At 35.2% G+C, this 22,707-nt stretch overlaps 1 protein-coding gene across 5 annotated transcripts in view; it reads right to left on the bottom strand.

Annotated features, from left to right (window-relative positions):
- FAF2 (Fas associated factor family member 2) overlaps positions 1–22,707 on the bottom strand; it is a 77,672-nt gene that overhangs the window by 1,751 nt on the left and 53,214 nt on the right. For all 5 annotated transcript variants that reach the window (XM_051978992.1, XM_051978993.1, XM_051978995.1 and 2 more), the window contains one exon: positions 13,888–14,031. In XM_051978992.1, coding sequence (XP_051834952.1) covers positions 13,888–14,031 — 144 coding nt within the window. The remainder of the gene's footprint in view (positions 1–13,887; positions 14,032–22,707) is intronic.

Below are 22,707 nucleotides of genomic sequence, written 5' to 3'. Positions count from 1 at the left end.
ATTATTGCAATTCATATTTCTAAACTGTTTTAAAAGTTACAAATGGCTTTTCTCCCAACAAGAATGTGAGGTAGGTAAAGTTCTTTAGAGATGAAGGAACTAAGATTCAGAGAAAAGTTATTTAACCATGGATAGTAATTATTGGTGTTGAGATTCAAACCTAGGTCCCTGGCCTCCAAGTCCAGAATTCTTTTATTATACCATACTATATTTTTTTTTACACGACATTATCCCTTGCTATACCATACTATATTGAAAAGAAGTTCCAAAAGCTGACTTCGGAAAAGCCTAGAAAGATTTACATAAACTGATGCTTGGTGAAACAATCAGAACCAGGAAAACATTGTACATAGTAACAATAAGATTGTGTTATGATCAATTATGACAGATCTGGTTCTTCTCAGCGATTCAGTGATCCAAGGTTAATTCCAATAAACTTTGGATGTTTCCATCCAAATTTAGAGAGAGAACTGTGGAGACCGAACATAAATCAATACATGCTATGTTCATTTTTTTCTTTTTTCTTTATTTTTTTCTCGTTTTTCCCTTTTTTCTCTCTCAAAATGATTCATAAGAAAATGTTAAATAAATATATATATATTTATGTTTGAGAACAAATACACATTTGAGTTCATATTATTATTTTATAGACTTATGCTTTCCTTCTCTATTCAGGATGAAAAATACTGGTTTTTAATCTGTCCTCAAGTGGCAACTTCTATAACAAATCTTTACCATTTTGGACATCTTTTTATGTATATTACCTATTTTCATCATATTCTTAAAGTACAAAACCTCAAATTGTAGATGGTATTCCAGATGTTTACAAAGGGAGAATATTTTCTTTCTAATATTCCTATTAGTGATCTCTAAGATGTGTTGGTTTTCTATCGTCAAGGAAAAGTATTTTAAATAAGGCTTCTAGGATCCTTTTCTGGTGTAAATTGAGAAAAGAAATTTGTCTTACAATTTGGGTTTTTACCCAAAGGCATTTGCCTAATGATCTTCTGTCCCTTTTCTGACCACTGACATAAGCTTGATAGCATAGACATGGCTTTCATAATCTTTTAAGATTTAGCATTCAAGGCACTCTTGAAGCTGCTGTCATGCATTTGCTCTTTCAGATGATAAAAGGTAAGTATATAAAGGTGCCCTATTTAAGTCAACTGGGTTCAATACTTGTAAACAAAACAGAATATATGTAGCAGGGATGAAGTTCTTGCTAGAAGTGTGGAAAGAAAAGCAGTGTGTTTCATGCCCTCTTCTGTAAAATGAGTTGAAGAAGGAAATAGTATATTCTAATATTTTTGTTAAGAAAATCCTAAATGGGGTCATGAAGAGTCAGACACAAATGAAACAATTCAACAATATCTTGAAACTAAGAGTTCAAAATAGAGTCAAAGAGTAGAATCATCATGCCACCGGAGCTAGTAGGAGCCTAGGTTTATAGACTGGGCTGAGTATTGGATTTAGTAGACAATAGGAGAAACTAGGCAGCAAGATGTCAGAAGTGTTAGTAAAGTTGAGGAAAATACAATCAAACAGGAGACAGAGTGGGTCATCAAGGGACAATTGCAATCACTCCAGTAAATTGTTCCTCTATGAAATATTTTCATTGCCAAATCTTGAAAATGTCCATAACTACTGTATACCAGAATCCATGTACTCTTCCCCTCCCAAGATTGTCTCATAATCTGTGCATGTTTGTTGGGACACTACTTAAAGAATATTCATAACAGTTTTGGGCACAAGACTACTCGGGTTTCCAAGCTTATCAAAGTCAATAACCTTTGACTGATTTTGTAGTCTATATTGACTATAGAGTTAGTCTCTTCAGTAATAGATATTTGGGATAAAACCCTCTGGGTGTTCATAGATTTTGGCTAGCAACTGAGACCTGGTGGGTAAAGATACCTAGGTGTACAAGGAGGGAATCAGCATCAATAAAGCACTCATGAACACAAGATGAATTTGAGCCTGCCAAAATGAAAAGTCATTAGATCTACTATGTTGCTGATGGCAAAGGGCCTAGTACTATGATTTTTAAAAATAGACTAAGTGGGCAGAAGAGAGAATAAAGAGCTAGAAAGAATGTGAAAGTTCATTTAATTCAATTCCCACATTTTAACAAATAAGGAAACAGGCTGAGAGAGATTAAGGAGAAGGGAAGAGAAAGGAGAAGACAGGTTGACTCAATAATTAAGGAGAATCCAGAAAAAAGGAGGAAATGAAATATTTTTTTCTGTTCATTTATTACATAAGGGCAACAGTCTACATAGGGAGAGGGATGGGAGAGTAATAGTACTAATGTCAATTCATTTGACATTGCAGCACTTCATAGTTTCCAAATAATTTCAAAATAACAGACTTCCCACTTTACAGGTAAAGAAACAGGTTTAGCAGAATGAAATGTTAAGTCAGACTTGGCTCCTCAATCTCCACCATCTGATGCAGCCAATAAATTAAATCCTGTTAACTTTATTTCCATAACTGTCAAAATTACATTCCTCCAAAGTACAGGATTGAGCAACATATTGCTTTAGTAAACACAAATTAATATATTTGAATATTTAAAGACTTTCAAAACCTGGCTTCAATCTATCATTCCAAAAAAATAGTATTATTTATCTTCATGAATTCTGCTGTCTAGCCTTCTTGCTGTTCTTCATATATTTTATTTCCTGTGATTTTACACAAAACATCTCCCACACTTGTAATGAATTTCTCCTTACCTTCACTTCTTAAGAATCTTATTCTTTGTGCCTTTCAATGCTCAGCTTAAATACTTTACTTCATATTTCCATATGGATAGTATTTTCCTCGCTGAAATTTTCTTGTAAATACTTATGGATATACTAGCTCTCCTGATTAAAATGTAACTCCTTGAGGGTAGTTCTGTTAACATTTTTTGCTTTGCTTCACTAGTGTCCACCACAGCACCTGGCATACAACAATCACTTTAATAAATGCTTGTTGGCTGACAAATGGCACCATAATACTTTAAGTCATTTAGATTCACAACTTGAGTTAGCTCTCTTTCTCTCAATTCTTGTATTTAATCAACTGCCAAATCTTTACATATTGCATTACTTTCTTCCACTCACACAACTTTTACCCTAATTTAGATTTTCATCATCTCTCTCCTGGACTACTCCAACAATCTTCTAATTGGTCTGTTTGTCTCTAGTCTCTCCACAAAATTGCCAGATTGCTATCCCTAAAACACAGATCTATGTCACCTCCCACTCCAAAAAAAAAAAAAAAAAAATCATAAATGGCTCCTTTATGCCTTTAGTGAAAATATAAAATTCCCAAGCTGGCGTTTATGTTCTCCACAATACAAGTTTTGTCTTAGTTCATTTTATCCCTTTATAGTAAAATTGGTTCACTAGCTATTTCCCATTCATGAGATTCTATTTCTTGCCTCCATGGCTCTGCACTAGTATTCTCCTTTATCTAAAATGCATTCTCTTTTCACTTCTACTTTTTAAAATCCCTAGCTTCCTTAAAAAGGATGTTTATACATAATCTACTACAACAGGATCTTTTGTGATATGTCTGGGTATTAGCACTTTTTCCTTTGAAATTACTTTGTATTTATTCTTTACATAAATATTGTACTCCCCAACAGAATGTAAGCACCTTGAGGGCAAGCACCTCGTTATTATCTACTGTCAACTTCCAGAGTCTTACAAGGGATAAACATTTAAAGGATGCCTGTCAAATCAAACTGACCAATCTTCGCATACTCAAATAGCTAGAACAACAAGACAAAATTTCATCCATGCTTTCTCCCAAGTCATGTAGAAGTGGGAATATTTATAGTGGTTTGTTTTTTTTGGTTTGTTTGTTTTTACAGAAGCTACTGAAGCAACCTCCTATAGCTAGGGCTGAGTTTTCTTATGCACTTGATTACTGGACTCACAATGCTACTTAAGGGAAAAAATATTTACAAAGTCCAATATTAAAGTGGTAACAAATATCTCCATTCATAAGAACAAGCTTGGGGAATGACTGAGGACTTTTCATTTTATCTTTTGGGTAAACAATGAATTGCAGGTTCGGAGACTCAAAAACAGTAAATCAGATGAAAGATAAATCTACTTAAAAAAAACAAACAAACAATAAAACCTAGTGCACACTAAATTTGGTACTGGTTTACTTTGCTAATGGCCTATAAATATTTGTTTTTAAACCCTGCTCATACAATTCCTGGATACTACGTGCTTCTTTGTAGATGATGCCACTAAAGATGATTTTTAAGAGTTTCTTCTCTGTACTACAATTTTTAAAGCACAAACACTGGCAGGTTAAGTTGGATTGGGGGAATGGGAAGAATGTCACTTTTAACCAGAATTGGTTAAGTAAAGACTATAACTGAGAAGTAGCTGTGGTTGAGCAATATGAGGTCACTCTGCTGAGTAAGAATATGTAAAAAGAAAAGAAGCAGTGAGTCATTATACAAAGCCGAGGACCCAAAACTTAAGAAACAGAGAGAAAATTCATCTTCTTCCTGAAGATTGCAACAACAGGAATCCAGGATTATGGGCTAAATTATTACATTCTGCAACAAAAGCTGATCTATGTGGACCTTCTTCCTACTGTTAGTTTATTACCCATTTACAATGTCAAAATATATTTAGTTAGAACACTATCATTCATAACTAAGAACATCTAAAGGACTATACCATTTTTTCCCATTTGGACTCTACCAGATCCTGCATGTGGCAAATAAACACATATCTCCCTGTTTGATGCTTCACTGAAAAATTACATCTGTGGCTAGATTTATCAAGGAATACTGCATGGTCTTATATGTGCATAAGATACCTTGTAGAATGTTTATAGCTTTTTGGTCTGTTGAGTCAATTTTTTTTTTTCTAATCACACATGCATTAATAACTTATACTGCTGAACCCTTCAGTCAACAATTCTGATTGTACAGATATACATTTGTGAAGTTTTGTCTATTTCTTTCTCATTTTTATCAAAGATAAGCTTAAGGTCTGTATAGACCATTCTTAAAATATACTTTGTAGAAATGAGGACAAAGCACATGAGTCAATAATAGCTACTGTCTTTTCAATCACATTCTTTGCTATCAATAATACTATCCTTTATCCTTCCCAACTGTATGATATCTCTACCTCTGAGATATATAGAAAATCACTCCCATAATTGTTTTTTAAAAGGGGAGAGTGGAGGAGGAAGAAGAAGGGAAAGGGGAGAATATTAAACTACTTCCATTTCTTATATGGTATAAATGGTATAGATTTATTCTGGTTTTTTTGCCTTTTTATTGCTCTCCTTCCACAGTTTCAGATATATATGTCCTGAAATGATCTAAGCCTGGTGGTATTGGTAATTTCTGAGCAAACATTTTTTTCCCCTTCACTACTTTTTACTATTTATAATATTATATAATCAACCTTTATAGGTTTTCTTCTAAAATGGTCCTGCCTTTAATTGCAGGATCTCTTTGTTTGATAAGAGGACTGCTGGTGATTTTTATCTTTTTTATGGACTCCTTGTGATGACTACTTTAAATTAATTGCAGTTCTAAGACATATGGTGAAAGTCAAAGTTATGTTTATCAATTTCCCATTTAGGGGCATCAAAAAACCATTTAAAACATGTCTGGTTGGAACTATTGTACAATTACCCGCCCCCCCCCTTCCCCAGGCAATTGGGGTTAAGTGACTTGCCCAGGATTACACAACTAGAAAATATTAAGTGTCTGAGACCGGATTTGAACTCAGGTCCTCCTGACTTCAGGGCTGGTGCTTTATCCATTATGCCATCTAGCTGCCCTTATCACTGTAAGTTATATTGTTTCTTATTGTTTACTCTTTCTTCTAGTTCAGTATTTTTACTTTTGTACTAATAAATCAATAGTATGCACACAAATAGCTGATTCATAAATAATTCCCACATCAGGTACCAATTATTTTCTGTCTGGCAAAAATCAGCACTACTTTGTGATATTTTTTTGATGGTAATTATGTTTAGTTTCTTTTGACTTCTTCCTGAAACAATCCAGGTAATCAGTCATTAAGCATTTATTAAGCATCTGTTATGTTTCAGACACAGTGCTAACTAAGCACTGGGGATACAAGTAAAGGTAAAAGATAGTCCCTGCCCTTGAAGAGATAAAAATATTTTGAGCATTTCACCAGGTGCTAGGCACTGTGCTGAATGCTGGGGAGACAAATAAAAGCAAACCCAACAGTCCCTACCTTCAAAGAGCTTTTACTCTAACAAAAGATGATAATACATAAAGGGAAAGCAGAAGGCAAAAAATAGCATATAAATAACATAAGTGAAAAAGATAGTTACAAGTATGAGGTGAAACAGTTGAGAGTTCTACCCAAAGTGGTAATCCTAGGGAGGGAATCACTAATCAATTAAGATAAGAGAGTCTCCAAGGTGTCAATGCAGCACTGGTGAGGAGGCGATAAGAATCTTTGCATTTTCTAACATTTTTCACCATTGCCTTCTGTGTTGATATTCATCACCTAGGATTCAAAGTATATGAAGAACCTCATTCGAACTTTCACAGAATTTCTCTCTGTCTTTGTCCTCTTCTATATGCAATATGTGGTGTATAAACTTCAGTTATTCTCATGTTATTTTGCTTATATTCACTGTGAACAATGCAAAGCAAGATGAGTAAGCATGCCATGAAATGATATTTCTTGTTGCTTATGGGTGAGTCATCTTTTCATCGAAGTATAACATCTTATGTCTTCTGTTTTCATTTACAGGGAGAGTATTGATATTGATGTGGTCTAGTTTTCTCACTGAACAAAGATCACAATTAAAGTGCTAAGAATTAAATTTAAAATATGCAGCCTACAAACTGTGATTTTAAGCATCTTGAGCTTCATTTTCTGCTACTCCCCAAACTCTCACTGCAGAAGCAGTACAACATATACAATCAAGGGCCATTTTGTATTACAATGATTCTGGCCATAGCCAGGGAATTTCCTGTCCTAGTGACCCAATTATTTATGATTAACTCTGTGAATTTAACTAGGCTAGTCCTTAAACAGCTAGCTAATACAGGTTTGCTATTAGAAACATATTCAAAGACTTTCCATTGAAGGAGAACCTATCAAAGTCTGAGCTCTGTTAGCATGGTCTTCTAAAACCCCTGTTAAACACCAAGTTATAGTGAGACATTGACCAGAGCTAGACTCTCATAAAAGGATTAAGATTCATTTTTTTTCAATAGAACAAATTTTTGATACAGAAGTTTGTTAAAATTTTTTAAATGACTAAATATATTATGCATCCATTATCTACTTAAAGGATTTGATAGACTTTTTCTTAGGAGAAATCATGTAGCTAGAAAATCCCTGCCTCAAAAAGATTATGCTTAACTATTCTGTAATTCTACTCCTTTTTATAATTTTATCTAGCTTGCTCAACATGGAAATAAGACTCTTTGGTCTATAGTTCAGTGTCCTTAAACCATTTTCATGGCTCCTATCAGCAATCCGCAAAAACAGTGGCCATTTGCAGTAAAAAGGCTCAATGTTCTGGCCAATAGTTCCTATTTTCACTCTTAAGTTTCTTCAAAATTCTCAGATACATTCATATTTAAATGTTAGCCACAGGCAGCAGAAAGGATTTGTAGTAAGGAGTCATGAGTTCTTGTCTCTGCTCTTATCTGTGAAGCACAAATCACTACCTCTTTGAGCCCTGCTTGTCTCATTTGTAAAGAGGGCATTGTACTAAATTAGCTCCAAGTTACTTTTCAGCTCTAAATCTTATGATGATTATTGTCTCATCACTGTGGTAGATATTATCTATATTGCTAATAGATTACAAAATATTCATAATTCTGCATAATTCACTGAATTGAAGACTGCTACATATAGAAGAGACTAATGAAAATCTAATCCAAACTTTCCTGACTCCATACTATGGGAAAAAAAAAAAACAACTAAGGTCCAGAAAGATCAAATGACTTGTTTAAGGGAACTGGGACCAAGTTTGTCTAAGCTAACGTTTGTGTATGTCCAGTACAATGTCTACTACTCCATAACTTCCCGGAAACACATGGACTGTGAAGTACCAAAAGATTCTGTGGAAAGAAGGTGGAATTGGACACTTGTGTCATGTTCATTCACTGGGTTCAGGAAATGTCCTTATTTACTAAATATATACTATATACTGCAAATACACTAAAGCTAGACACAAACATCCCAGAACCTGTAATATATAAATCAATCACTAGATTCAGAATCTAGGAAGAGATTTGAAGGATCATCTTAGTCCATGAGTTCTCAAAGTTCTTGATCTCTTAAAGTATTCAAGCATCTGCCTAGGAGTTATTGTGTATGAAAGCCAAATCTACTGATATTTGCACCATGTTTGTTAGAAATTTTTTTTTAGAAGTTACTCTTAGTATTATGAAAATAGTTTGACCTCTGGGACTCCTGAGGATTACCAGACCACACTTTGAAACTATTGAGCTAATCTAAACTCTTTAACAAATAGATCTCAATTAATGTAAATAATGAATTCCCAAAGCAGTTGCATGTGTTCAGACATATTATTTGAAGTTTATAACTACATTAAATACAGTAATTGGTTCCAGCATTGCGAAAATAAGCAACATGAACTTAAAACAATGCAACCATTTTTGAAAATTCATCATTTACACATTGGGTCCCAGCTGTATTAAGTTGAGAAAAATGAGACTCGGGTGAGATGGCACCAGTAGTAGGCAGCAATGGGAAGTCCATCAAAAGGCATGGGTAACGATATTGTATGAGGATCTATTCTGATGGAAGTGGATTTCTTTGACAAAGAGACCTAACTGAGTTTCAATGGATAAATGATGGACAGAAACAGCTACATCCAAAGAAAGAATACTGGGAAACGAATATGAACTATTTGCATTTTTGATTTTCTTCCCGAGTTATTTTTACCTTCTGAATCCAATTCTCCCTGTGCAACAAGAGAACTGTTCAGTTCTGCAAACATATATTGTATCTAGGATATACTGCAACATATCTAACATATATAGGACCGCTTGCCATCTAGGGGAGGGGGTGGAGGGAGGGAGGGGAAAAATCGAAACATAAGCGAGTGTAAGGGATAATGTTGTAAAAAATTACCCTGGCATGGATTCTGTCAATATAAAGTTATTATTAAATAAAATAAAATTTAAAAAAATCCAAAAGGCATGGGTATTCATAAAGGAAGAGATGGTCATATCCTCTATTCAAAAATTTTCAGTGGGCTCTTTACTGCATGCCAAATTCAAACTTTTCCTAGAGATTTTTGAATCTCTTTCACAATTTGGCACAACACCCTACCTTTCTTAAATAAAAAAAAAAAACCAAAAAGTTTTATTAATGCTCTTAAAAAAAATACTATGGTCAACCCAACTACTCTGTCCTTTACCAACAGAATTGTCCTTTGGAACAACTGAGTTAAGTAAACAAATAAATATTCTAGTCATATCTGGGCCTAGAAACCATTATATGTTTATAGACAAAAGAGAAGCATGTTTTATTATCAATAATCTAAAATGACAACTGATTATTTTATTGACCAGAAATCTGGTCTTCTATATATATATTTACCATACTATCATCTTATCTTTCCAACCTTATCTGATATTATTTTATTCAATATACTCTATTCATCTCAACAAACTAATTTGTCTTTCAAATGTTTCATGGGTCCCTAATTCCATCTGCATGCTTCCTTTTATAATTGTTTATAATGCTCTCTTATCACTGAAAAATGCTTTCCTTTTCTCTCTTTGCCTAATAAACATCTATGTATCCTTTAAAGGCATCCACCCAAATGTTACATCCTCCAGCAAAGCTTTTGCTTCCAGGCAATCTCCTACCTACCCTCACACCCCATATCCTTATCTGTAACTTTATCAATCTGATTTATAACTCACTAAGCACTTCTTTTGTCGTGTATGTGCATGTGCATTATACTGAATAATAGTTCTCTCTATAATTGCTTATTCTACTTCTCAGTAGAATTTCTAATCAAAATTTTGTAAATCCCCTAGCACTCAGCAATGTTCCATACATAAAATATTTAATAAATAAATGGGTTATCATAGCAATTGGACATTTAGAACTCTGAAACCAAGTGGTAGGTAGTTAGATAACATTTAGGTCCCATCCTCCTCTCCTCTCCCCTCCCCCCCACCTTGCTGAGGCAATTGGGATTAAGTGACTTGCCCAGAGTCACAGAGCTAGGAAGTATTAAATATCTGAGACCAGATTTGAACTCAGGTCCTGCTGACTTCAGGGCTGGTGCTCTATTCACTACACCACCTAGCTGCTTCTTACATTTTGTATAAGATTACTGTGTCCAATACCATACTTTAAAACTAAACAGATTTATTTTTGCTATAATTATTTAACAATGCTAGTTAAACCTACCTTGCTCTCATGTAAATGAAGGGAAGATGTAACTATTTCACATTCAACTCTGACCTGAACAACTCTCATAATCTGCAAATGTTAAGCTAAAGATGGGGAGTACTAACAGGTAGGAGAGGCAGTTACATTCTACATCTAAACAAGTTATTGACAAACTTTCTACCTCTCCCCATCAGCAGACCTGCTACTACATACTCTTTGACCCAGTAACTGGCTTCTGCTACTACATACTCTTTGACCCAGTAACTGGCTTCTTTAATGTTCTACAAACAAGACACTCCGTATCTTTGAATTCTATTATTTTTTCTAGATGTGCCTGATACACAATAAGTGCTTACTAACTAATTAATTACTCTATCTGGACTTATTACCCAATAATTAACTTCCACTTTTTCCTCATACTTTTACCCATTATTTTGATACTGCTTCCCCACACTCAACTGTTCATTCCCTTCTTCATAACATTTACAACCCTAATAAACAATGTCTTACTCTACCACTATTCCTCTATTATTTAAAGAGATTAAAGATTATATAGTCTTTTACTGGTTCCTTTTTTGATGCCTTCAAACATATTAAAGTCTCCCAAATTCCTTAAAAAAAAAAACCTTCTTAAAATTTTAAAACATACTTTCACTAATCATTATCATCTCTTTTCCCCTTCTCAGATAAACTCATTGAAAAAGAAGTCTATTATTAGCTCTTCTATTTCCTTCACTTTTTATGTTCCAAATTTTAACAACATGGTTTCTCAAACTCTTTATTCACCAGAAACTGCCCTCTCAAAAATTACCAATGATCTTAATTGTCCCATACAAGGGCCTTTTTCTAATCTTCCTTCCTGAATTTTCTGCAGCATATTAACATTAGTGACCAACCACCTTATCTCCTCCTGTATAATCTCTTTATTTTGGATTTCTTCAACTGCTTTCTCTAGATTCCCCAACCTATATGAATATTTCTTCTCATTTTCCTTAGCTGTATATTCAAATTATCTATTATCCAAGGCTCTGAAGCTGGGCCCTCTATTGTTCTCTCGATACTCTCATTTGATCAAAATATATGGGTTCAATTATTATGCAGCTTAATTTCAGATTCATATCTGTCTGGCTCTAGGCTCTCTAGTGAGCCTTAGTATGAACTCCCTATTGGCCATTTCAAATTGGAATGATTTATAACCAACTTAAAGTCATATGTCTAAAACATAACTTATTATCTTTTCCCAAAAATTTGCTCTCTCAAGGGCACCATTATCCTTTCTAGTCCCTCAGGTTCCAAACTTTAGTGTTCTTTCTCTCCTTTCCTCTCCATTTATCTAATCAGTAGCCAAAGCCTATAATTTTGTTTTTTTACACTATTTCTCACATATATCCTTTTCTCTTCACTGACAGAAGCCATCAGGTACTCACCACTAGTTGTCCATTCTATTGTCTTAGCCTTTTAATTGGTTTTCCTGACTCAAAACTCTCTCCACTCCAATCCTTCCATCAACTCAGTTGCCAAAGTCATTTTCCTAAAGTACAGCTAGCATGTCAGTATCTTATGCTCAATAAACTTAAAAGGCTCTCTACTACTGCAAGGACCAATTGATCTTCTTCACAACCTTACCTCTTCTTACCTTTCCAATCTTATATTCTACTGCCTTCATTATTTGGCCACTTATTTACAATTCTTCATACATGACGTTTCATTTCCTGATTATAGCTCCCCTAAATTTCATCTCTAAGAATCTTTTATCTTTCTTTAAGAGACTCAACTACAGTGACCACCTTACCCCACACCTCCAGTGCCACCCACTCTAAAGTTACATTCCATTTACTCTATATCTGGCAGGGGATGTCTGCCTTTTCTTTGTATTTTCAGTGTTTAGCATAGAATCAGTGCTTAATAAATGCTTTCTGGATGACTACTACCACCAATAGAAATGAGAGAAGAAATTTGTAACTGAAATAAGTTAAGTAAATGTACAAAGAAAAGCATAATGACAGGTTCCCACCTATCATCTACATTTTGAATGTAAATTCCCTAATGGCAGGAGACTATTATTTTCTGTCTTTGTATTCTTGTACTGAACATAGAGCCTTGCATACACAAAAAATTTTAATATTTTTTCAACTGTTCTGTATTAAAATACAAACTATTTCAAGTGAACACTTGAAGACCACAAATAATAGAAACAAAAGGACAATGAAAATTCCTTCTAATGCCCCTCACTTTACAAATAAGGAAACTTAAAAAACTTGAACCTAGGACACAGACAAAAAGTTTTAATAAATATTTTTTCAACTGTTCTATAGTAAAATAGAAACTATTTCAAGTGAACACTTGAGGACCACAGTTAATAGAAACAGAAAAGGACAGTGAAAATTCTCTCTAATGCCCCTCACTTTACAAATAAGGAAACTTGAACCTAGGGAAGTTGTTACTTCCCTAAGGACACACAGGTAGCAACAGAATGAAATGTGAACCAAGATCCTCTTCTCTATACCAAACTATCTCTTTTAAGAATCCCTTTCAAATTCACTCTCTTCTCCTTCATTGCAGAACCCAGCAGCTAAAGATGTGCAATATGGCATATCATGCATAGTTGATGTGTTGGTCAGTTTTACTATTTTTCTCACTTTCATTTTAATAATTTTTTCTGTATAAGAGTGGGAAGAGAGGTATATTCAGAAACAAATGTGCTATGTAAAGCAAAAATAATATGAAGATCAAAAAAATTTTTTTTTCCTTTTCTTTTTTTGCTGAGGCAACTAGGGTTAAATGACTTGCCCAGGGTCACACAGCTAGACAGTGTTAAGCGTCTGAGACCACATTTGAACTCAGGTCGTCCTCCTGACTTCAGGGCTGGTGCTCTATCCACTGTGCCACCTAGCTGCCTCAATCAAAAATATTTTTTAAAAAATTCTTCCTAGGATTTCAAAATTCAAAAAGTATTAACAAATCCAAGAAGAAAAGATTGAAAAGTTATTCCAACATGCAATTAGTCTTAGCCAAAAAAAGAAATTTTTTGGGGGTGTGTGTGTATGTGTGTGTGTGTGTGGCACTAAAGAGATAAAAGTTTCTCCTATTAAATAATTGATTCTAAAGAGGAAAAAAAAAAAAAACAACCCTCATCAAAAGAAACAGGATGAAAAGACTAAATATTTCATTATGTGAGAATATCCGTTAAGATTAAACACTTCATGTATCCTACTGCTTCCTTCAGTCAGGCCAATTGCAGCCCTTTTGAAGATGTGAGGTGAAAGGTATTTCATCGCGCTTCAACTTTGTGCATGATTCTAATAGCCTTTAAAATGTTACTGCCAGAGATTCTTGACGGAAACCATATTCAATTTCCTCACTCCTTGCTAGTCAGGTTACTACAATACCCGCAAACAGCTCTATTATCTTGAATGTTTTTTTAAAGGTTTTCAAATCCATATACCAAATTCTAAGACCAAAATGCCTTGCTGATCCTTACTGTTAGAGATTGTGTAAAATGGAATCGTCTCTCTACTCTGGAATCATTGGGTAACTTGAAAATGATCTTCACACTTTCAGGATCATCGGGGGGTGGTTCAGGTGGCAGGCATTCTGACTTCCGCTCCTTCTCCTCCTGTAAGTTCTGGGAAGAAAAAGGACAAAGGTTAGTCCTTAGCTAAAGGCCATTCAAATGAAGAACCAAAAGAACCTCATCACATAGTAAAGAAACTAAATGCTTTTGATTATATTAATAAGAATCATGAACAGTTGTTTATATTCATAAGATACTGTCTAAATTTAGCTCTTAATAACTGTGGAAATATATAGTATTATATTATGAAATACTGCAAAATAATATTTTGATAATGTTCTGGTCTGAGATTCTTGATTTTGTTTCAATTAAAGACCCAATTAGTCTTCCTCAAATAGAGATCTTAATCATCTTCAGAGAAAAAGTATTAATTTATTAAAACTAAGATTACTGTTTTGTTTATTGTAAACAATGAGTGGGAATGTCTTTTGTTTAATTCAGTCAAACGAGACTGTCTATTCAATGTTGGCTAAAAACAGAGGAATCCTCAGAGATTGTGGGTAAAAGAGCAAAGTGACTGGTTTCAGAAATGTGTTCTCTCCAAAGTGAACACTATTATTATTATTAAGCCTGATAAATTTATTAAAATCAAAACAAAAAGACCTAAAAACTAAAAAAAATTCCTTTAATTTTTTTTAAATTTTGTCTTTTGTTTTATTACTATAAAATACAAATTAAAACCACTTGGACCAATGATCTTGTGATAAAGAGAACCATCTACACCCAGAGAGAGGACTGTGGCAACTTAGTGCAGAACACAACATAGCATTTTTTTTTTCCTTTTCTCTCTCTTTTTTTTTATTTTAGTATTTTTTTTTTAATTATAGCTTTTTATTTACAAGTTATATGCATGGGTAATTTTATAGCATTGACAACTGCCAAACCTTTTGTTCCAATTTTTTCCTTCCTTCCCTCCATCCCCTCCCCCAGATTGACCAATTCAACATAGCATTTTCACTCTTTTTTTGCTTGCATTTTGTTTTCTTTCTCATTTTTTCCCCTTTTTTAATCTGATTTTTCTTTGTGCAGCAAGATAATTGTATAAATATGCATACATATATTAGATTTAACATATATTGGATTAATTGCCATCTAGGAGAGGAGGTGGGGAGGGAAAGGAGTTGAAAATGTAGAACACAAGGTTTTGCAAGCGTCAATGTTGAAAAATTGTTTATGCATATGTTTTGAAAAGAAAAAGCTTTAATAAAAATTTTTAAAAACCATTTGGATCACATGCATTAGACTGGCTAAGATGACAAAAAAGGAAAATGTCAAATGCTGGAAGGGATGTGGGAAAATAGGCTCTTTATTGTACTTGCTGGCAGAACTGTGAACTAATCCTACTATTCTGATGAATAATTTGAAACAGAACCCAAAAGCTATTGAACTGTGTGTGCCTTTCGACCCAGAAATTCCAATACATCCCCAAAGAAATCAAAGAAAAGGATAAGGATCCTTATGTATACTATTAAAGAACTGAAAACTGTGAGGATGCCTATCAACTGGGAAATGGCTAAATAAATTTGAAATATGAATATGATGAACTCCCCATCTAACTATCTGATTGGCTATCTCCCATGTTATATTGTACTTGCCTAGGGAAATGCCTGCCACTCAAATGATAAATATTCTCAAACTTGGTCATAAACCTTCTACATCCCAGTGATCTGAATTCCCATAGATGAATATTCAAACCCCTTTCCTCATCTCCCAAGAAGAGGGCTATGTCCATCAGAATTGATCATCATATGGAGAAGTGAAGTGCTGGCAGAGGAATCAGTGGTTTGCCTCCAAAAAGCCCTGAACCATCTTCGAGAAATCTGGGAATTGATAGGAATTCCAGAAGATCAGAGATTACAAAGGACTGAAGTTGTCAAGAAGCACATAAAAAGTCTGTTGGACATGATGATTGCAGAAGAAGAGAGTCTGAAGGAGAGGCTCTTAAAAAGTATCAGCTTTTTTCGAAAAGAGCTTGACACTCTGTGCAAGGAGTTAAGCGTGGAAACCTTTGAAGAGTTGGATTTCCTAACACAAGATGAAACTGTTTTAGTTCTTGAAAAACCAGCAAGAATCATTGGATTCCCTGAGATGAAAAATTGTTGATGAGACTTTTTGCAGTACTTCAGAGCTTACAGGAATTATTAGATTCCTGGCACATGAACTAATGGACAATGGATTCCTTTTGGACTATTTCTAGGACTTATGGACATGTGTAAATTTTCAGGATGATTCATGTTATTTGTTACATTACTACCAGCCTGTGTTATATTGCTATGTGCTTATGTAAATTATGTATAATGCCTCCCATATTGATGGATTTATGTATACCATGTATATCTGTTACAAAGTTTTGGCCCATATTGATGGATTTATGTATACCTCTTCAGAAACCCACTAATCTGATTTGATTTCCTATTTCCTTTGGTGTTTTCATCTCCCTTCCTGAGATGTCAGGGAAGGCGTGATCACCTGGAGTTCAATGTTGGAGTTCAAAGAAATGTGGTGAGTTCAAATGTTGGAGTTCTTGTTCTTCTATAAAATATTATAAAAGTTCTCTCTGGGTGCCTTCCCTGGAATCAGGATTTTGTCAGTCCCTGTTCGGGCACCAAAATGTGGTGAGCTTTTTCTTCTCAAAACTCAGCCAGGTGATAAAAGTTCAGATCTTTTATTATCTCCAATATAGCCCGGTTAGCTTAGAGGTCTATCTCTCTGCTTGGTTCCAAGAGCTCCCTCCGAATGTCGCCAAATCCAAAGGTTTTGTCCTTCAGCCTCTGCCTCTGCTTTCTTCAGCCTCCAACCAGCACAGAGATGGAATGAATCTCTTGTTTCCTTCACTTGGGGCTCGGCTAGCTTTCTGGTGAGTCTTTCAGACCAGCTTGGTCTCAGTGGGGGGCGTGCAGGAGCCCAGGCACCTACTACAGTGGTGTGAGATGAAGATGAATATGGTTGTCCACTGAACTCTCGACTCGTAACTTCTTCCTCTGAAAACTCTTCTTCTGCCACCAGCCAGCCAAGTGGAAAATATTCTGCCTTGCCTCGGAGAGAGGGCTTCTGGCGTAATTCAACAACCTTTGTTGTTGAAGTATATAATGATCTCCTGGGTCCTGATCATTTCATTCAGCATCAGTTCATGTAGGTCTCTCCAGACCTTTCTGAAATCCTCCTGCTGGTCATTTCTTACAGAACAATAATATTACATAATATTCATAGACCACAATTTATTCAGCCATTCTCCAATTGATGATGGATATCCACTCAGTTTCCAGTTTCTGGCCACTACACAAAGAGGATTGCCACAAACATTTTGCACATACAGGTCCCCTTCCCTTCTTTAAGATCTCTTTGGGATATAAGCCCAATAGTAACACTGCTGGATCAAAGGGCATGCATAGTTTGATAACTTTTTGAGCATAGTTCCAAATAGCTCTCCAGAATGGCTGGATGTGTTCACAATTCCACCAACAATGTATCAGTGTCCCAGTTTTCCCATATCCCCCTCCAACATTCAGCATTATCTTTCCCTGTCATCCTAATCTATTGGCTTTTTAATTCACCCTTTCCCTTACAAAACTCTGCTTTTCTGTACCACAACTACACTTGCACCCTTAATTCCTTCCCAGGCTATGTATCTCCTCTGCATTAAACATCTTCTCTTCTTTTACCCACCTTTTCTCCATGTTCTAACTCCTTGGTGAGCCCAATTCAAAATTATAATGTCTTCCTCTGTTGAACTGCTAGATCTCTTATATTACCAATGATACCCAGCCAAATTTCAACCATGGATTACTCCCACTATTTGCTACCTTCACTCCTACATAAGTGCTGCTGAATGAAGATGGAGAAAATTATGCAACTGTTCTGACCTGGATCCACCACAAATTTATGCTACTAACTCAACTGGACCCTTATTGCTGTTAGACAATCTTACCATAACTACCTTTATCAATTCACTATCCCACCACTTTCCACAGAAACTCTCCCAAAACTTTTCATCCCTCCCCAAACATCCCTTGGCTCCTTCTCTTCTCAATATCTCAGCTGAAAACCTTGCCTCACAGTTTACAAAAAACTGAAGTCATTCAATTTGAACTGCTGCTTCTCCCCTCTCCTCCCACTCTTCCTTTATCTCCTCTCACTTAGAAGCCTTTTGCCAATAATTCTTCCTTTACTCTTGTCTCATGTCAAAGTGACTTTACTCATTATCAAAACTAATCTCTCTTCTTGTTAAAGCAATCTCCATCATCCCCACTCTTTCATTTATTTTTAATAAATATGTCCATGTCTTACTACAAATATGTCCATGTCTTACTCATCCTGAAAACTCAATTGTTTTTCTATTACTGCAATCATTCTATCTCTCTCCTATGTTCTATTATCTCTTCTGCCATTTATAATAGGTGCCTCTACTTTCTCTCTTCCCACTCTCTCTTTTTTCTTTTTTGCTGAGATAACTTGCCCAGGATCACACAGCTAGGAAGTGTTAAGTATTTGAGGCCAGATTTGAACTTAAGTCCTCTTGACTTCAGGGCTGGTGCTCTATCCATTGCACCAACTTGCTGTTCCCCACATTCTTCTTAATTCCTTATGATGAGAGATAAGGATACTCAATGTAAAAGTTAGGCAGGAATGGGTGGGGTTTCCTTCTCCAAGGCCGGGTTGGGGAGATGAAAGAATTTGCTAAACTCAAAGGCTATGGTAAAAAGCTTTATTGTTAAAGAAATACACCAAGAGGGATTCTCTTGGCCAGCATATCATTTCCAAGAAAGAAGTGATCTGCAAAGAGTCATTTTCTGAAGACCTATTTTAATCATGAGTCTAAGAGAAATCAGGTAAAAGTGAAATCTTGCCTGGAGTTGTGATTTCCCCCAAGAAAGCTTTTCTTGCTCCAAGAGGATGCAAGACCATTTGAGTTTGTGGGTCAAAGGAGACCTTTTTTTTTGGTGATTTTACCATAATTTTACAAGGCTCACTCAAGTCATAAAGAGTTTTACTCTCATCACTTATTTCATGGCTCCTGTTCTCATCATTTCAATGAACTTCTAAAGTTATGAATGATTTTCTTAGTTGCTGAATTCAATGGCTTTTTCTCAATTTTTTTTTTTCTTGATTTCTCTAGGTTTTCAAAAAACTTTTTTGCTGGATCCTACAGATTATTTCTTTTAATTGTAGTTATCCCTAAGGATTTCATCCTGGGATCTCTTCTCTTCTCTTTTTTTTCTTTTCACTTGGTGATCTCTTCAGTTCCTTTGGATTTAATCACCATTGCTATACTAATGATTTTCAAATTTACCTATCCTGCTCTGAGAAAAATGATTATTTCTCTCTTACATCAATAATCAATTAATGTTGGGGAAAGGGGGTTGGCAGCTGTGCAAGTGGGAGATCCAATCCCCCCCCCCCTTCCTATTTCCTCATTCAAAATTCAGTCTCACTAAATGACTCACAGAAGAGCAGATCCAGCCTGAAGCCTTTCAGCCGGCAATCAAGGTTCCTAACCAGGCCATCAGCCCCCGAGCTGAGGAGAGCAGAAGCTCTGCTTGCCACAGCAGCAGCCCTCCAGGCGAAGCTGGCAACAGCAGCACTGCCAACTGGACAGAAGGCACCATGGCCAGATCCCCAGAAGAACCTTTTCAAGATGGAACGTATGATTGTATAGTCTCTTAACAAGAGTGGTCCTCTGTCACCACGGACAGTATTAGCAGAGTGCAACTGAGTACACTGTGAACAAGTCAGATGATTTAAAGGGGAGAAATCTGTTCAAATTACTTTTTAACTAGAAGAAATTTGTTTGAATCCATGAAAAATGTGATTTCAAGTGAATGTTCTTTCATAAAATGTTTTTTAAGCTGCAAAGTAATAAAGATTATTATACAGATATAAAAAAAATTCAGTCTCAAAAGAAAATTTACAACTTTGATCAAAAATTTGTCATCATTTTAATATCTAGGTGGAATTCTTACTCTATTCAACTAGAAAACCATACAAAAGGGTCTCATCTAGGTGAATGCCAAGACATTATATTCTATTAAGGCAAGCTTGGGTGGAGTTAAGCTCCCTTTGTAGAGTCTATTGAAGGCTGAGGGTTATCTGGGTATAGAGAAGAGTGATTTAATCAAAGTCACTCATCAGAATAGGTTTACCTTTCATAATAATATTCATTCCCCTATTGCAACCAGAGTTTATTTCTATCCCTTGGGAATATCCATGCTTCTAAGAGTACACAAGTGTGAGCGGCTTCCAATGATTTGTTTTTGGTTTAGGAGAGAAAGCCAAATGGCCATCCTTTTAATGATTATTCTCTAGTCTTAATTAACAATTGTTAATTACCTAGAAATTATGTCTCTCACACTTTTCATTCACCATAACCCCAAACTCTCTTCTGGTCTCCAAACCTGCAACTACAACTTCTTTCAGACATCATAATTAGATATCCAGTGGACATCTTAAATTCTATGGTTGAAATCGAACTTAAGGCAGCAGCTAGATGGTGTGCTGGATAGAGTACTGGCCCTGGAGTCAGGAGGACCAGAGTTCAAATCAGACTTCAGATACTTAAACTTAGTAGCTATGTGACACTGAGCAAGTCACAACCCTAATTGTCTCTTTAAAAAAAAGAAGAAAAAGAAAAAGAAATTGAACTTATCTTTCCCTCCAAAACTTCTCTGCCTTTTCTATTTAAAGGCAATATCATTCTCCCTTCTCAAGCTCAAAATTTAGGAGTCATCCTACATTCCTCATTATCTCTCATACTCCCCCATAATCAAGATGTTGTGAAGGCCAGTAGATTTCATCTTTGCAACATCTCTTGAATAGACCTTCTTCTCTCCCCTAAAGAAGCTGCCACTCATTCACATCTTTTAACAAAATGGTGAAAAGGGGGTTGGGAAAGAAAAACAGAACCAACTATCTGGCTTTTACTTTGTCCATTGCTCTGGTTCATTCCTTTGTCAAGACAGTCCAAAACAATATGGTGTGATATAGGCTCATGCTTTAAATGTTAAAATGACTACTTCCATATATTTGCATTTTTGTTTCTGACATTACCAAGGTGCTACGGACAATTAAATTAACACAAAACTTCAAAAAAAAAATATAAAGCTGAGTTAAAAACAAAAAAATAAAGATGCTGCCATCCACCTAATTTTGGGCCCTCATCACCTCATGCCTGAATTACTGTAAAAGCAGAATACTCTTCCCTCCTCTATTTCAACTACTGACCTCCCTGGTTTTCTTTGTGAGAAGTGGATGAAGGTTTAATTTCCAGAGTTATGAAACTTAAATCAAAAAAATGAAACCAAAACTAATAAATGGAGGTTAATTCAGAACAAGAAAACAAAAACTAATGGAGGGAAAATATAATCAGAAGTGGAGACTCAGATGTGCAAATGACTCTAAAATATAATCAGAGGTGAGGATTTATTCAAAAGTGGAAGAGGTATAATTAAGGATTTACAAATTGGGAGGGAAGGGGAGAATTAATGATGTAATTAGGGATGAAGACTCTTAGAGAGGAGAATTAGGCTGTAAGTATTGTAGTATTCAGCCAACAGGGAATCAGGGGAAAGACTGAACTCCATCCAAATAAGGTGATCACTAAGGGAAGATGTAATGATGTAATTAGGGATAGAGATTCACACTCTCATGGTAGGCACTCCTAATAATCTGTGACCTCTGTGATACTCAGTCAATTAGGAATCAGGGAAGGGATTTGTGTTTCAGGTAACAGAGTATAAAAAAACATATCTATTGATTCCAAGTGTGCCTATTCTATAGTTACCCACTTCTGTAACTATGTAATCAAAGATTTTTAACTTGTTACCTCTCTCAAGTCCAGAGTTATTTCTTACACTTTAAGACCCAACTAAAATCTATCTTTTACTGAAGGCCTTCCTCAATGCCTTCTAATTCTAGTGGTTTCTGTAGTTAATTATTTCTTATTTATCTTGTAATACAGTTTTCTTTGTATATATTTGTTTGCATGTTGTCTCCCTCATTAGACTATAAATTCCTTAAATAGGGACTGTCTTTTGTACTTTCTGACTATGCCTGGCATATAGTAGGCACTTAATGTATACTGATTGGAATATTATTGTGAGAAATGATGAAGAAAATGGTTTCAGAAAAATCTTCCAGGAAGATGTGTGTGAATTTATATTCAAAGTGAAATAAGCAGAAACAAGAGAACAATTTATGGAACAATAGCCACATTGTTACTCTGATCAAGACAAAGACCAACCACAACTCCAAAGAACTCATGATTAAACATGTTATTCACCTCCAAATAAGAGACTTAAGAGTGGTAACTGAAGCATATGCTGTTTCTTTAAAAAAAATTTTTTTTTAAACTTAGCTAATGTGGGAATTTGTTTTGCATAATTACACATATTTGAAATGGATTGTTTTTCTGGTCTTTTGAATAAATAGAGGAGGGAGAATGGAGGAGAAATGAGGAAAGGGAAGAGAATTAGGAATTGAAAATAAAACTTGAATTTGGAAGAAAAAAAGAAAATTGCTTGTTTCAGAAAAATTCTAATTAGCAAGGGAATCTTTGTGAATCAGAATTTCTCTCTAAACAGGAATTCTTGTTTATTAATACTGTCTCTGAGAGACTAAAAACATAGAACATGGAGTTTTTCTTTCTGTTTCTTCACTGTTAATGAACAGAAAATAAATGACATGAGATATCAAAACAAGAAATAAGAGTACATAAACATTACCCAGTTGTCC

The sequence above is a fragment of the Antechinus flavipes genome, chromosome 2, assembly GCF_016432865.1.
Source record: "Antechinus flavipes isolate AdamAnt ecotype Samford, QLD, Australia chromosome 2, AdamAnt_v2, whole genome shotgun sequence".
Taxonomy (NCBI): domain Eukaryota; kingdom Metazoa; phylum Chordata; class Mammalia; order Dasyuromorphia; family Dasyuridae; genus Antechinus; species Antechinus flavipes.
The sequence above is the reverse complement of the archived record's forward strand: the minus strand, read 5'-3'. Positions and strand labels throughout refer to the sequence as shown.